The following is a 16849-nucleotide window of genomic DNA, read 5'->3' on the forward strand; positions in this document are numbered from 1 at the left end:
TGTCATGATGAGAAAACATAAGAACGTAAGAAATAGGAGCAGAAGTAGGCCATACGACTCCTCGAGCCTGCTCCACCATTCAATAAGATCATGGCTGATCTTCAACCTCAACTCCACTTTCCAGCCCAATCCCCATATCGTCCAAAAATCTAGCAATCTCAGTTTTGAATATACTCAATGCCTCAGCATCCACAGCCCTCTGGGGTAGAGAATTCCAAAGATTCACAACCTTCTGAGTGAAGAAATTCCTCCTCATCTCAGTCTTAAATGGCCGACCCCTTATTCTGAGACTATTCCCCCAAGTTCTAGACTCTCCAGCCAGGGGAAACAATCTCTCTTAGCATCTATTATTAATTGTACTGCAGGGATAAACCTTGATAGGTTGAATGAGCTTTTCACATTTGTGACTTTTATTATATCTTTATACATCCCTGATTGTTGCCCTCCTTGGCATAACATTTCCACAGCCCCACCAGCTCAGGACCCACAATGTTTACGCAGCTCTTTTTTTGAGCTATTAATTGATACAGCAGTAACTGTTTTAATTGGGAGCCTATTCTGCAAATTCACTAGTCTGTAGGGAAAACATTCTTTTAATCTCAAGTATTTCCTCAGGCTCATTAATTTTATATTGATGTTCTCTAGTTCTGCACTCAAATTCCAAGTTAAGTAACCTGCCTGCATCTACATTATCTATGAGGATGAGATCCAAAGGAAAAGGCTGTGAAATTTGCTGAACCAGTCAAATCACCAGAGAGAAACAGGAATGCCTGAGAAGTGAAATTAGAAAAGGGAAAATCAGCAGCAGGACACAGACAGGAACAAAATTACCAGCAGCGAGGAGACATAAACAAAATCAGCAGGGAGTCAAGAGAAGGCAGCAGGCACAAACAGGAAAGAAAACCAAAAGGAACAAGAGTGGGGAAAGAAGGCTAACATTTACTGAGTGGATGCTGAGTTAAACTCATCACAATTCATTTCCTATTTCCTACTAATTGTTATCTATTTTCCTTAGATTACCATGGTGCTAGGCCCACTGAAATGCTATTAGTTTTTAGACACAAAAATACTAACACTCCCCAATAAAAAATAAAATCAGCATTTGTCCAAAAACTGAATTACTTGCAGTTGGCAATCCAAATAGTATTCAATGGTCACCAAAAAATGTTTAATTACAAGTGAGCATCTATTTTTTCTTTTTATTACGTAAATAATTTGTACAAAAGCACATTTATCTTAATGCAAATTTATAACATGACTAAGAGCTATTTAAAAGTATGAGGCTAAGACATTCTAAATGCCGTTATCATTATAACGGCTTCCTGAAAAAATGCCTCCAGAATAAATAGTTTATCTACCATGACATTGCACAGGCCTGCACAGAACTGAGTTGATCTTGGCAAGTAATGCAAGGTCAGCTCATTTACATAATTTTCTGGCATTCACTCATGATGCGGCAAATATACCAGTGTCGGGCACTAGCAGCCAGTAAAGGGCTGCGTGATTATTGTGGGGGAGGGGTACATGCCGGAAGGTTAGGGTTAGGAATTTATTTTTAAAACATTTTAAATTTCAGGACAGGATGGAAGGGGAGAATATGCTACAGATTTGCCCAAGGTTCAAATTGATGACTATCAATGGATTATATAATGGAATTGACCCACCATCGTAATTTTAAGGCAAATAAAGGAAGCGGTGGTTAGTTTAGTCAGCAGCCTCCTTACCAACACAGAATGCATTCAGCTTTTGTACACTGATAGCCTGTTCTTTTTTTCAGTTTATGTGTAGCAAGCTAATGAAGAATAATCTTACTTTCACAATTGGTATTGAACGATTTTAAAAGAACCTACAGCAATTTGAATTGATTATATAACACCAACCTGGAAGTGAATAATATCTGGCTTGCTGTAGAAAGGGCAGCCTTTAAATTCCCGACCAGCTGATACTTGTTTATGGGTGATCCCACTTCTTTGTTTTTTCAACTGTCGAGCAAAAATCTCTTGTTCCATTTTACTAGTACCTGCACCTAAAAGTTTGTTGATGGTTTCATCCTTAACCTGATACAGAAAATAAATCCAATATATGGTAACAAAATTTTAAAAATTAAGCCTATATATACAGCACTCTTCAGCCTTCTTACCATTGATATAGTTGTTATTGTTTCCTACATTTAAAGCCAGCATCAGTTGACACCAATATATTTTCTCTAAAAATCAAAAGAACCACAGAAAAGAAATGCTCGTAGGGGTAGGTAGGGGTTGCAGTATGTTGTTCCTTTTTAAAAAAAAAGATATTTTGAAGATACACATAGCTAATTCAATTATGATATGCAATGCCCATACATAGTTTGCAGATATTTATTAAATTGATCAAATAACTAAACTAGTAGTCTTGTCAGCATACCCTGAATGTATAATTATTTTATCAAATGGTATGCCATTTTTCATACCGAATTAGTATTGTGTTACAAAGTAAAGATTGGAATTATTTTGCTGAATTGTTTGGATAAATGACACCCCATTGTACATAGACATCAGAATGCCATTGCAATAAATCAAAACTAGCTGCAGCAACGCATGCTGTAGTTAAAACATTTCAGTTAACTAATTAGATGGTGATGATTTAAATCTCTGCCTATCTTTTACCAGAATTTCAATCCAACAACTCTAAATTCTATGATACCATCTTACTGTGATATTTCAATAATTTTCAACTTTTTTCAAATTATAGGTGAAACATTTTATGAATTTACTTCTATGAGGTTTGAAGTACCTTTAACAACTAGCAATTCATTGTGATAAGCATTAGCAAAAGCCCTTTTCCTTATTCATAACTTCAAAGCTATTTTTGAATCCTTAACTTAATTTTAAATCATACAGCAAACAAACAAAAAAAAATCCAATTACAAGAGAAATGAGGATGAACTGTAACATTTACAGTGTAGAAGGTCATTTATTTATGTTGGTTTCATAGTAGTTAAATGTTTCAGTTTAACATGACTAATGCTGCTTTAACTCTCAAACATTACTGATTCTACTCAATGGAAACAGTGTGTTATTGTAACCAGTTTAACCCATGTCAAATGCGGCACAGATTATTGTGTAACATTTGCTTTTACTGTATTCAACCATCAGTAAATGACAAGTAATAAATCCGGAATGTTGGTCAACTGGAAAAATAAGCAGTAGAATTCCAGTGCCTCCTATCTACCCCATCAAGTAGTATTAGTATGTTAGGACACAGTGCCAGACAGTACGATAATTCATGTGGCAGTTCTGGATACTCTACCACAATCACAGATAATTTAGACTGGACACACGGAGCCTAAAGGCTGCTTTTTACAAAGGTATAATTTAAAGGAAAAGCCATTCATTGCAATTTTAAATCCTCTGTCAAAACTATTTACTGTTCCACTCAGAAAAAGATTACAGGGCTTATTTTGGGGTCTTGAGCATCATAACGTTCAAAAGAATTACAGAACACCACCTTCTTGTACAGAAATTTCAAGATTGGGTAGATTTCAAATTATAGGTACTTTTTGGATGAATCATTCAGAAAAATGTTTGCAAAAGGTAACAAGCACAACTCTGGTGAGGGAGTCTAGGACTAGGGGACATAACCATTAAATCAGAGCCAGGCCATTCAGGAGAGAAGTTAGGAAACATTTCTACAAAGGGTGGTAGAAGTGTAGAACTCTCTCCCACAAAAAGCAATAGATGCTAGCTCAATCAATAATTTTAAATCTGAGATCAATAGATTTTTGCTAGCCAAGGGTATTAAGGGATATAGAGCCAAGGCGGTGGATGGAGTTAGAATACAGATCAGCCATGATTTCACTGAATGGTGGGACAGGCTCAAGGGGCTGAATGGCCTTCTTCTGTTCCTATACAGGTTCATAGCTCCTTGAAAGTGGAGTCACAGGTGGATAGGGCGGTGAAGAAGGCATTCAGCATGCTTGGTTTCATTGGTCAGAACATTGAATACAGGAGTTGGGATGTCTTGTTGAAGTTGTACAAGACATTAGTAAGGCCACACTTGGAATACTGTGGACAGTTCTGGTCACCCTATTATAGAAAGGATATTATTAAACTAGAAAGAGTGCAGAAAAGATTTACTGGGATGCTACCGGGACTTGATGGTTTGACTTATAGGGAGAGGTTGGATAGACTGAGACTTTTTTCCCTGGAGAGTAGGAGGTTTAGGGGTGATCTTATAGAAGTCTATAAAATAATGAGGGGCATAGATAAGGTAGATAGTCAAAATCTTTTCCCAAAGGTAGGGGAGTCTATAACGAGGGGGCATAGATTTAAGGTGAGAGGGGAGAGATACAAAAGGGTCCAGAGGGGCAATTTTTTCACTCAAAGGGTGGTGAGTGTCTGGAACGAGCTGCCAGAGGCAGTAGTAGAGGCGGGTACAATTTAAAAAGCATTTGGACAGTTACATGGGTAAGATGGGTATAGAGGGATATGGGCCAAGTGCAGGCAATTGGGACTAGCTTAGTGGTATTTAAACTGGGCGACATGGACATGTTGGGCCGAAGGGCCTGTTTCCATGTTGTAAACTTCTACGATTCTATGATTCTATATGTGGATAAACTTCATGAAGCTGTTTATTATTGAATAGATTTAATTTATCAAAATCAACATGGATATCTAAGCAAAATAATTTATGTTCTTAATGGTAAAACTGATGGGCTGCTTGTCAGCTATTAATATGGCACAAAAATTAAACTCTGCCAAATCAAAACATAAATAATTGGCCCTGAATTTCCTCAGATCTTGCCTGATGGTGCACTCCAGTGTTGACCCTGTCGGAGTTTGTGAGGTCAGCAGGAGAGCATTTTATTTGTATGGGGTAGGCAGATGTAAGCAGCTCTGGTACCTACCTGCCCCATGCACACAGAAACTTCCATGATCTTTCTGCCTTAGGGGGTGAGGGGGGGGGGGTTGCTCACACCTCCATTGCAACCTTGCTAATGTTCCCATCAGTCCTATGTACTTGGGGCCAAATTTTAAGAAGAAACTTTAAAAAAATTCTTCAAGGATGAAAGCCACTTGCATGGCCAGGACTTCATCGGTGGGGTACACATGTGCCTTGTAGAAGCTGGTACGCCTCCATTCACTTGGTGCACCAGCTGCCACATAAATGCCTGGTCCCAACTGAGGAGAAGCAGGAATAGCACTTGACTTGGGGAGTCTCGCTTCTGGCTCCACTTCTATCCCCACCCTGTCATTTGTCTTGTAAGAAGTTTCTCATAAGGCAGTAAGGAAACTCCAGAAACGGTGGAGACCGGAGGAACCCCTGCAGAATTATGTTTAGTTCGGATGAGTTGCTCATTTAGAAAATATGGTGGCATCTGGTGTTACATGAAGATTTATTGTAAATGTCAATTGATATCAGAATCTTCATCTTAATGCACTCTAGAAGCTTTTAAATCAAAATGAGACAGATGCTTAGTTCTTAATGAATTCAAACTGGAACTATCAAACATTGCTCATTTATTGCTTTCAAACTTAGTTCTTCTACTTTCTTTTAATAACTAAAAGCAATTTAATGAAAAAGTACTATTAAAAAGAATAGGCTCTTGACTATTTTGACTTAACGGTCTTATGAGCAGTCTGCAATTAAAACAATTAAAATAGGGAGAACTGCGCCCTATTCAGATATATATAATGTTCAAAATTAGATGAAGAGGTTTCACTGGTTTCTTAATAAAGTATGCAAAATTTCATATAGTATGTAAAGTGTTCTCCCTTAGCATCTGCACCACACAACTCATCCTCTATGATTTCAACTCCCCTAGGCTCCTGTCTAACTTTCTTCCCTCCTGTCCTCACTAAATTTTACCCTTCACATAAGCACCCCCAATCATAATGATTTGCAACTCCTTCAACCTTGCCATCTCATGCACCAAACTCCGAGATCTTAATCACCGATAAAGCTATTTTTGACCACATTTTCTTTTCCCTTATCAACCTTCTCCCCCCACTTCTTCCAACTCCACTACCTTAGATGAAGCTCTGCCCAAGCTCCTTCAAAAAAATATTCTCAAACTCTCAACTTCCTCTCCTCTGGATTACCACCTATTACAACTGCTACTGTTGATCTTGTCTCTCCTTTCAACACCCTTGTTTCCACCAACTCACTCACCATTTCCCACTCATGCCATTCTTCAGTTTCCATCTTCACTCCTTTAAGTCCGAGGGACAAGAACTTGAGTGCACCTGGTGCACAATATGGTCTTGTCATTCATCACCACATGGCTTTACTACATCAAGCTCTACCATGCCTCACTCTCCTCAGCTAAGTCCTCCTATTACTCCAGGATTATCCTTGAAGGCAATGACAACCATTGCTTCTTTTCTCCATGACGAATGACGTCCTCAAATCTCTTTTTCTCACCCTCTCCACCCTCACTGCCAACACCAAGTGCAAAGAGCTCATAGATCTTTCCAACTTTGACTGAGATTATTTGTGCAGCTGCCTATACCGCCATCTCCCGTTCCTCTCTCTTTGCCCCCGACCACCTTCCAGCCCCACTCACCTTATGCATCATTTGCTCACTCTGTAATGTCTCTCCCACTCCCTCCACCATCTTCATCTCTTCTATGAGACCTACCTCCTGTTCTTTTGATCTCCATCCCACCCAACTCCTTGTCCTCATTTTAAAATCTATCATTGCCCTTGCCCAGCCTACCTTTACAAACTCCTCCAGCCTTATGCGCACCACCCACCCCCCCCCCCCCCCCACCCCCAAACACACTCTTTGATCATCAGACCCTGACATTTATACCACCATTGATAGCCGCATCTTCGGCTACCTGGGCCATACTCTGTGGAATTGTCTTTCTAAATCCTTTTACTTCTCTCTCTGCCTTTGAAACTCCTCTTTCTGAACAAGCTTTCAGTCACCTCTCCTGATTCTTCTACCACAGGTCAACATCGGTTCCTTTTTTTTCTTTTTGCCCATGTAAACTGCCTTAGGACATTTTTATATGTTAAAAGTGCTATATAAATGCAACTTATCATAGTTTAACTATTTGAAAGACTTTTTTTTGGCATTTGGAACTTTCCTTAGACAGCACAGTGAAAACTCATAAGTCTTTCAGAACATTAGGAATTTAGTTTTAATTTTCAATATAGATTTTTTTTCTGAACATAAATAAGAAATTACATTCACACTCCATGGAGCATTCAATTATCAACACAAGCCTCGCAGTCAATGGCCTATTAACAGCAGTCATGGATATTGAACACATTTCTATCTCCCAAATTTCACATTTGCCTTCAAGATGGTACAGTTCATGATCTGATATTCCCAGATTGACATATTCCGTATGATTTTTTTCTGTTGCCTAAGATCCATTAACCTGTTCAAGCTAAGTTTTAAACTAATGGGTCATTATATCTCAAATCAGCCCCTATGTCAAGGATCACCTAATCCAATTTAGCCACATCAATGAATACATTCTTCCACTCCTTGAAAGAAACACACTTCGTAAAATAATAGTCCAAATACAAATATCTCTTAGCCATCTTTTTTAAAGTCTACATACTTCTCCAGAATTCCCAAAAATCCCAACAAAATTGGAACAAAACTTTAAGTATTGGGTAGGCAGCACTCTCATTTCTAAAGTGACACTACAGCCAACATGACATTTACATAGAGTCCACAGCTAGAAACAGGCCATTCGGCCCATCTGGTCAATGCAGGCGTTTATGAACCTCCTCCCACCACTCTTTATCCAAATTGCCCTCCTAGATGGAGGAAGCATGATACAATGTAACTTTTAAAAGGTGGGAAAAGGTATTTAATTTCTAAAACAAAATGATTTTTTTCTTTCTTTGATTATCAAATAAAACTTATGCCTGCCTAGCTAACTTACCTGGAAGACAGGTTGGCAGCTAAACATCACAACCATGCTCCAGACCCCACACTACCTGTGACCAATGTTTCAGGAGATCCACTAGTATTAAAAATAAATGTGTGTTTTTAAACAAAAAGAATCAAAAGAACATTTAAAAATGAAGAGGGAAGTTGTTTAGAGATCTCGATCAACCAGTCGTGTTAGTAAAAAAAATACAGCTTATGGTCATAAATGGAAGGGGTAGCAGACAAATCAAATAAAAGTACTTCTAATAATCCAGAGCATTCAATTTATTTGTACAAATCTTTCTCTTTAGGAAATATTGTTTAAAAATTATTTTCCATAAAATCCAGTGTGTAATCTGCACCTTCTACATACTTATCATGGAAACTTGTTTCTTTCAATTATAATGGTCATTATAAAAATATTACTGCAACTTATAGTTCAAAATTTACCATATTATGCTCAGTTAGAACCTCTGAGTAAAAGATACCAAGGTAGATTGTTTACAAAAAGTAGATTTAGTTAATGTATGTACTTTCTCTAGCCTCCCTCTGTGTTATGCTCCTTGGTTGGGAGACTCCAAAGTATCATCACTAATCATTGTTAGAAACATCTTCCTTTGTACCTTGCATGGTTTATGCTCGTGATCCCAAAGCCCTGAAAATTCAGGTTGATCAAGACTCTCTTCATTCTCATGGTCACTGACGTCCTGTGTGAAATGATCTTGGGTCTGTTTTGTGACAGTTTCTTCATCTGATGAGGGTGATGGAGTTCGCCATACATCCTGCATGGAAAAGAAACAGATGTATCAAAATCTATGCATATAATAATTTTGTGTGTGTCTATAGGGATCAATCTTTTCGACTGGTTTAATATGAGTATCTGGGGACATTTTTTCATGAATAGGACACAGACCTGTGTTAAAATACTTTTTGAGCGGAAACTTGCCTGAAATTGGTTAGCTGCTCCAGCCAGTGCGATGCTGAGTTGCCAATCCAGTGGATGAACAGATGGCAAAGTGAATCTATTTTTCCATATTAAGTAAAAATGCTCGCTAGGTTAGTGTACATGTTCTTTATTTTTGTAACTGTACCCAAGCAGAAGTTGAACTTATTGTACCAATGACTTTCATCACACTCATTGTTTTACCTACCATGGAAAAAAGCAGTTTACAAATCGAACCAAACAATGACCTTGCCTTAGTGTTAACCAAGTCCATTTTGGAGAGATTAAATGAGTACACGTGCTTAAGACACGGAGATCCAATCTAGATCACAAAGGAGTTTCATTGGGACGGATTTTGCTGTGAGTGGCAAACAAATGGCACCTGTTGTTCGTTAGACTTGCACTTGCCAATAGACTTTCTATGAGCTTTTGCACAGCAACTTCTTCTAATTAGAGAGCCAAAAAGCACCGCGCCCTCTACAGGGCATCTGGGAACTGTGTGAACGGGGCAAGCAACTGTGCATCTCCTTAACCAATCAGATTGAAGAATCGTTAATAAGCCATGCAGAGACTGAATCAGGTTAAGTTAGAATAGTGAATTCAATGTTAAATCAGGTACAGAAAGCGAAAGAAAGAGAGGGTAAGAAAGATTGAATTAAGAGACAGAGGTAAAGAGACAGAAAGAAAAAGTAAAAAAAATATATTTTTTTACATGTCTAACAATTAAAATCTGAAGGATTGAGACTCCACACTTGTTAAAGTTAATTTTCAGTGCCAGAAAGGTTGTTTGGCAGTCATTAAGACATACCACACCGTTAAAAGGGTACTTACATCAGAACTTTTTCTGGCGAGATTAGTCTGTACCTACGACGTCAGCGCAGGAACTTCATTTTGTTCCATTCATTTGAATGGAGAGCCAGATGCCGAGATGCCGTTTTTGCGGATCTTACGGAGGTGGATCGCATCTCGCACAGCAACTTCCAGATTTCCGCAGTTAACTGCGCATGTGCACTCGCCGGAAATTGCTGTACCAGATGCACCGAAATAACGGTGAGTGCTGTTAGCCTCACCATTATTTTTACAGCAAAATCTGGCCCAATGTTACGCTCCCAGTTCCTGCTACCCCGTTAGCAAATACAGGGCAGTGGGCAGGCAACCAGACTGCTTAAAAAAGCAACTGACACCATTGAACTAGAGTAGGTACCTGCAGCAGACCTGATTTCATAACATTTAGCTCATGTCTCAGATTTCTGATTGAGTCTATGGGATAGTTACATGCCTGGGCAGCAAATTGAAAATCTACTCCTATGTATCTAATATGAAAAACAACCAATGATATATTAGGAAGGAAAAAAATTAATTCCTCTTTCTGGTTGGTTAACAATCAGATATATAGGGGAAAGAAAATCAATTCCCTTTGAGGCTCCATGACACTACTTGCACTACAGTGACCCAACGAACAGAAAAACAAAGGTGCGTCCTTACTTCCAAAGTTGACCCACTGGTTCTTTCCCATGCAGCCCTTCTGCTTTTCTAACCCCATCGTGACCAGCACTGCCTCACTGTGACCTACTGTTCGTTGCTTAGGCCTGTTATTCTGCACTCCTGATCTATTAGGGAGCACGGCTGCTGCCTCCTGCCCATTCCCTGCCAAGCCTCGGGCACTCACCCCCTGTTTACTCTCTAACTTCCGTCACTTGTTCCACAAGCAACACCACAGGAGTTGTACTGGTAAGCCGAAAAAGTTTCCATTTGAATAGATCACAGCACTAACCTAACAGCATGATATGAAAAACTGCTTCAACTGGTTTATTGCATCAGCAGCCTCAAAATCACTGACAAAAACTGTACAATATAATTTTTGGCTCCATTTACAACACTAAACAAGCATTTACAGCAAGTTACTACTTCAATTTACTTTTAAAGGATTTTCTGCACAGCCACTACTTCTCAATTAGAAAGGTTGATGAAAATGACACTCTGAAATGCCATTCATACACATGGAACAGTTTTTCAATTACTTACGTATTTTGTATAAAAGTGTTACTCAATAGCCCCGGAAGAAAAATTATGTGTATCACCATTATATCTGTGTATATTATTAAAAGCCTTCTGGTCCCAAACCTTAATTCCTGTCATAATTTTGAGTCACACTTTTCATATCAACATTTAACATTGAAAATCCTTGCCTAATATGTTCTGCAGACTATTTCAAATCTTTCATCACAGTCAGATGGCATGTGCAATTTTACAAATATGGATTTTACAAATATGTTGCTATATAAAAGGATGATCAAGTACATCAAATTTGCCAGGTGAGTTACTTTACTTACTTCATTGGTACTTATACATTTCTCATCTTCAGTGGTATTCACTAGGTATTGCAGCAGTTTTTTTCTTGGTTTCCACGTCTCTGAAATTTTATCTTGGCGTTTTAGAGTTTCTGGGAATAGTGCAGGATTGACCCTTTTCTTCTTTATCATATTGGATTCTTCCCTAAGAATCTTAGCCATAATTTCTGCCTTTGAAGTTTTCTGCTGTTCTGTAAATGCCCTTTCAAAAGCATCATAAAGGTGAATATATGACAAATCTGCAGTAGTTACATAAAATTACATAGAATTTACAGCACAGAAACAGGCTATTCGGCCCAACAAGTCTGTGCTGGTGTTTATGCTCCAAATGAGCCTCCTCCCAACTTATTTCATCTCACCCTATCAACATATCTTTCTACTTTTTTCTCCCTCATGTTCTTTTCTAGCTTCCCCTTAAATGCATTTATGCTATTTGCATCATCTACTCCATGTGGTAGCAAGTTTCACATTCTAGCCACTCTCTAATCACAGTTAGATAATAGATATTTATTGTCCAAATATAGATTATTTCAATAAATTACATTCTTAAAAAAACTATGAAGTGTCTATTGATCTTTAAATTGCATTTACTCACTGGATTGAACATTAAATGTAACAAAATATTTAAGTTTTGAGCAGTTTGAACACTCTTTAGATATCACAGGACCAACTTTTGTCTTGCTACCGTCCCACTTTTAGGCATAAACGGGGTAGAAACTGGATAAAAATTAAAGAAACAAATATCGCTGACTTACTACTGAAGTTCCACCCATTCCAATTTACAGGTGGACCTTGATTTAGGCAGCCAGTGCCCCTGCCGGAAAGAGGTAGGGGCCTCATTCATATAGTTCAATAGGGGGGTCAAATGACGCAGTTAGGACCTCAATGCAATTTTGATGTCAATCAACATTGTCCCCATTGCTTCCTCAACCCACCCACGAGCTACAGATGTAGCGCTATTTGCAGTGTGACTGAAAGGAAACGTAAGCTGCAGTTTGGTAGAGCTGGAATCAGGTCTGGCGCTGACTTTTTCTTCATTCCTTTTGGGACTTTTAAGCCTTAAAGGTTTCCTTAAGTTCAACTTCTTGCTGCATGGTATGCTCTTCATATTTCCCCACCCTTCCCCAGCCTTTTCAGCCCGCCTCTTTAAGGTGCTGCTTCAGGCCCACATCAGTCTGTGCTCTATCATATTTCCCACTCTCCAGATGGCAAGCTGCCTATAAGCAATGGGATTCATGCTGGCAGCTCACCTGTTTCGTTTAGATGAAGCCTGACCACGAAAATTGATTGTACCACACGCGGATTGGTTGTCCCACCCACTGCCCACTCGATGCAAGCCAGATGTGAAAATCGACCCCACATGTCAAAGTGTCAAAAGTATAACGTGGAGGTGGAAGTTTACAGCCATCTTCTAATCTGCAAACCTTCCTCACCAAACAACATTTAAGCTCTGATTGACCTCAAGCTGTATTTGTTTATGGAAATTAGACTTTATATCCTTAAAGGAACAGGCCTGCTTAAACATAATTCTCCCTTAGCACAGAATAATACATTGGTTGTTGCATGGTATAATGCTCCTGTAATTATGAAACAGCATATCTTACCATGAAGAATGCCATGGGAAATCCACTAGTTTACATTAGTAAGTATTCCAGTCAATCTCTTTTTGATAGTTCCAACTCAATATCTAATAACTAGTGACTAGTAAACCCCACTCCACACCCGCAACAAAAAAAAAGACCCTAACTGCAAGATCGTCCAGCACATTGGGAGATGATTTCCTCTGTGTGCAAAATGTAGCAAAATCATATGAATCGTCTTTATCAAAGCTTTTATGATTTTGCTACATATAAGTCACCTTGAAGGCGGGGGAAATAGAGGCCCAATCAGTCGAAGGTAGGTACATCGCACAATGGATCTACTCCATAACCAAGAAATAAGTACGGGCATTCCTCGGGTTGTTGGGAATTATTGCAGATTCATTCCCTATTAAACAGAAGGGGGATCCCAATCAAGTGGACTGGCTCGTCGAGGCAGAAAATGCTTTGGAAAACCTTAAAAATATGCTGTGTGGAGACCCAGTATGAGCATGCCTCGACTCTTCTTGAGCTTTCACAGTCCACATCTACATATCAGATGCACTGGTGCTGTACTGAGCCAAGTAAGTGACGTTGGGAAAGAGCACCAAGTCGTATGCTACTGCCATGAGAAATGTCTTATTCCACAACAGAAAAAGAACTGCTGTCTGAGCATTGCAGAAGTAGAAAATGCATCTACTGTATAGTTTGAACAAAACCCCACAGTGTGGTTATCGTCAAATCGTGACAAAATGAATATCTGTTGAGATGGATCATTGCAAGGATACAATGTGGCCCTGCAACAGAAGCCCTGTATGATTTGAACAAGGAAAATGAATTCATGCGTAAACAACAAAGTCAGATGTAATTACACCAATTATGTACACGCCTGTTCTTACCCCAAAACTGCATTCACAGATCGAGGCAGATTTACCTGGGTATCTCAGAGAAGACTTATCATCAGAACCTGTGCTTTGCGAGCACTGCAAACTGCTCCAGGCTGACCTACAGGCAACTTATAGATAGGGACAGCTTCTTCCCACAGTTGTAAAGATCACCAATACTTTAAGCTTTTGTGCAACTACAGAGGACAAATGCTAGATTAGCCAGTCTGCTATCCATAGATGCATTAAGCAAGTGGCAGATGGCATGTTTGAAAGAGGTAACACCTTTATCACTTTTCCTGTGGAAAGAAAACATCATTTGGACAGGCCACAAAACTTTTACGAGATGGTAGGACTCCCAAGAATGCAAGGCATCGTAGGTGGCACCCATGTGGCCAGCCTATATCCCTCCTTGTGTGAGTCCTTCACGGTGCAGCTTGCATGTAGTTTCTGATGGTTATGTTGGCTCCAGGCACATCTCACAAGATTTATACAAAGTATAAGCTGTCTCTGTGCCACACACAAAGTGTCCTACAGCTTTATTACAATGAAATCATGTGTGAAAAAGTTGAAAGGTTGTCTCTATGCTTTGCATGCTGCCTCCATGAAGGTGTACCAGCTTACAAGTTCTGGTTGTGCTACGACACCTGTCCCAACACCTGAAAACTGCAATCACTCTCTTGGTGACCTCCAGACAGCTTGTACCTCTGCTTTCACAGCAGGGTGCCTCTCAGCTCCAAAGATGGGCTGCCTCCTGAGCTGTATCTTCTCCCTCAGGGCCTCCAAGGCATCATCATCAAAAGAGGGAGTTCATCCCCCATCTCTGCTCCCAGCCATTACTTGGCACTATACATTTCTCTAAAAGTTTAAACAGCAATCATTACTGATTGCAGTGCAAAGGAAACTTTGCCACATCAAAATGTCTCCCTTTTAATGGCAAGCCCACCCCTTTATGAAGTGCTAAATTGGCAGATTTAAAATGCCCTGGCCAGTCAGGATCATTTCTGGGCCTTCATGTGTGTAGGGAGGCTATTAAAATTAGTAAGAGAGTTCTTCTTTTAATTCATTCATGGGATGTGGGCCTCACTGGCAAGGCCAGCATTTATTGCCCTTCCCTAATTGCCCTTGAGAAGGTGGTAGTGAGCCGCCTTCTTGAACCGCTGCAGTCTGTTTGGTGAAGGTTCTCCCAGCGCTGTTAGGTAGGGAGTTCCAGGATTTTGACCCAGCGACAATGTAGGAACGGCGATATATTTCCAAGTCAGGATGGTGTGTGACTTGGAAGGGAACGTGCAGGTGGTGTTGTTCCCATGTGCCTGCTGCCCTTGTCCTTCTAGGTGGTAGAAGTCGTGGGTTTGGGAGGTGCTGTCGAAACAGCCATGGTGAGTTGCTGTAGTGCATCTTGTAGATGGTACACACTACAGCCATGGTGTGCCGGTGGTGGAGGGAGTGAATGTTTAAGGTGGTGGATGGGGTGCCAATCAAGCAGTGTGATTTGTCCTGCATGGTGTCGAGCTTCGTGAGTGTTGTTGGAGCTGCACTCATCCAGGCAAGTGGAGAGTATTCCATCATACTTGTGCCTTGTAGATGGTGGAAAGGCTTTGGTGAGTCAGAAGATGAATCACTCGCCGCAGAATACCCAGCCTCTGATCTGCTCTTGTAGCCACAGTATTTATGTGGCTGGTTCAGCCACACAAAATCTGATGATGCCAGACCCACCTGTGTATGTTCTCAGCCTCAGCCTACCCAGGCTCGTAGTGGACCAGGCCCTAATTGCACAACCCCAGAATTGGGACTATAGAGTGTGCTACTGCATTGTTTTAATATAGACAAGATCATTTTAGCTACTAAAGAAAATTCTCTTTCCGTCTTTCTATTTGCCCATAATTCCTCCCATCCTGCCTGTAATGCTCATCATTTTTCTTCACCATCACTTTCGCTTTAGAATGGCTAGATTCCAAAGGACAAAGGAACCTTGTCAAAACCTCAGCAAGACAGCTTCATTTCACATCAAGGATGTGATCACTCTACAGTCGCTGGGCACATCTATACGACTAGTTCACATTCAATAGACTGGGCCTCAGATTCACCAAACGCATTTGAATTGGTGTGGGAAAGTGGAGTTGAGGTAGAAGATCAGCCATGGTCTTATTGAATGGCGGACCAGGCTCGAGGGGCCGTATGGCCTACTCCTGCTCCTATTTCTTATGTTCTTATGTTATGAATTAGCCCCTTTATTGCCAACAGAGGGAGGGAGCTACTACCCCATCAGTGTTGGTGGGATTCAAACCTAAAACTTAAGGAGGTAAAAATACAGACTCCAATGGAACTGAAAAAGACAAAAGAAGAAAATGCTAAAAGTGTATCAAAACTTCTTGTACTATTGAATTTTAAATAGTGCTAAATTCTTGTATACCCCACAAGAAACAGCATGAAACAAATATCATTATACCAAGACTCAGTGCTACAATCTGGGCTTATTATTTAAATTTGTACATACTATTAATACTCCTGCCTCTCAGTTGATCAATTTCATGGCTATATTTTTAGTACAAATACACAGAGCGTGTAAGCATGCCAAACACTGTGTTCATGTGTCAGACCCAGTGTGTGTCCATATGTTCAAGTATTTCAAAGGCAGTCAGTTCAGAGTGGATGAAACTCGTGGCATGGGTTGGGTTGGAGTGTGAGTCTGTCTGTAGTTCATATGGCCATACATCTGAATTGGCACCAACATAAAACCTACCGTGAGGTAGAATTACATATAATGTACAGCACAGAAACAGGCCATTCGGCCCAACAGGTCTATGCCGGTGTTTATGCTCCACACGAGCCTCCTCCGTCCCTACTTCATCTAACTTTATCAGCATATCCCTCAATTCCTTTCTGCCTCATGTGTTTATCTAGCTCCCCCTTAAATGCATCTATGCTCGTTGTCTCAACTACTCCTTGTGGTAGCGAGTTCCACATTCAAACCATTCTCTAGATAAAGAAGTTTCTCCTGAATTCCCTGTTGGATTTATTAGTGACTATCTTATATCCACAGACCCTAGTTCTGATCTCCCCTGCAAATGGAAACATCTTCTCTATGTCTATCCTATCAAACCCTTCCATAACCTTAATCTCTATCAGGTCACCCCTCAGTCTTCTCTTTTCTAGAGAAAAGAGCCCCAGCCTGCTAAATCTTTCCTGATAGGCATAACCTTTCAGTTCTGGTATCGTCC

General features: G+C 40.0%; 1 protein-coding gene across 1 annotated transcript in view; it reads right to left on the bottom strand.

The window, feature by feature from the left end:
* Positions 1-16849, bottom strand: part of cfap74 (cilia and flagella associated protein 74) — a 154597-nt gene that overhangs the window by 88849 nt on the left and 48899 nt on the right. The window contains exons 11-13 of the mRNA XM_067970088.1: positions 11150-11369; positions 8497-8655; positions 1881-2057 (exon numbers count right to left, since the gene is read on the bottom strand). Of these exons, the coding sequence (XP_067826189.1) occupies positions 1881-2057; positions 8497-8655; positions 11150-11369 (556 nt within the window). The remainder of the gene's footprint in view (positions 1-1880; positions 2058-8496; positions 8656-11149; positions 11370-16849) is intronic.

Source organism: Heptranchias perlo, chromosome 32 (assembly GCF_035084215.1).
Source record: "Heptranchias perlo isolate sHepPer1 chromosome 32, sHepPer1.hap1, whole genome shotgun sequence".
Lineage (NCBI taxonomy): Eukaryota > Metazoa > Chordata > Chondrichthyes > Hexanchiformes > Hexanchidae > Heptranchias > Heptranchias perlo.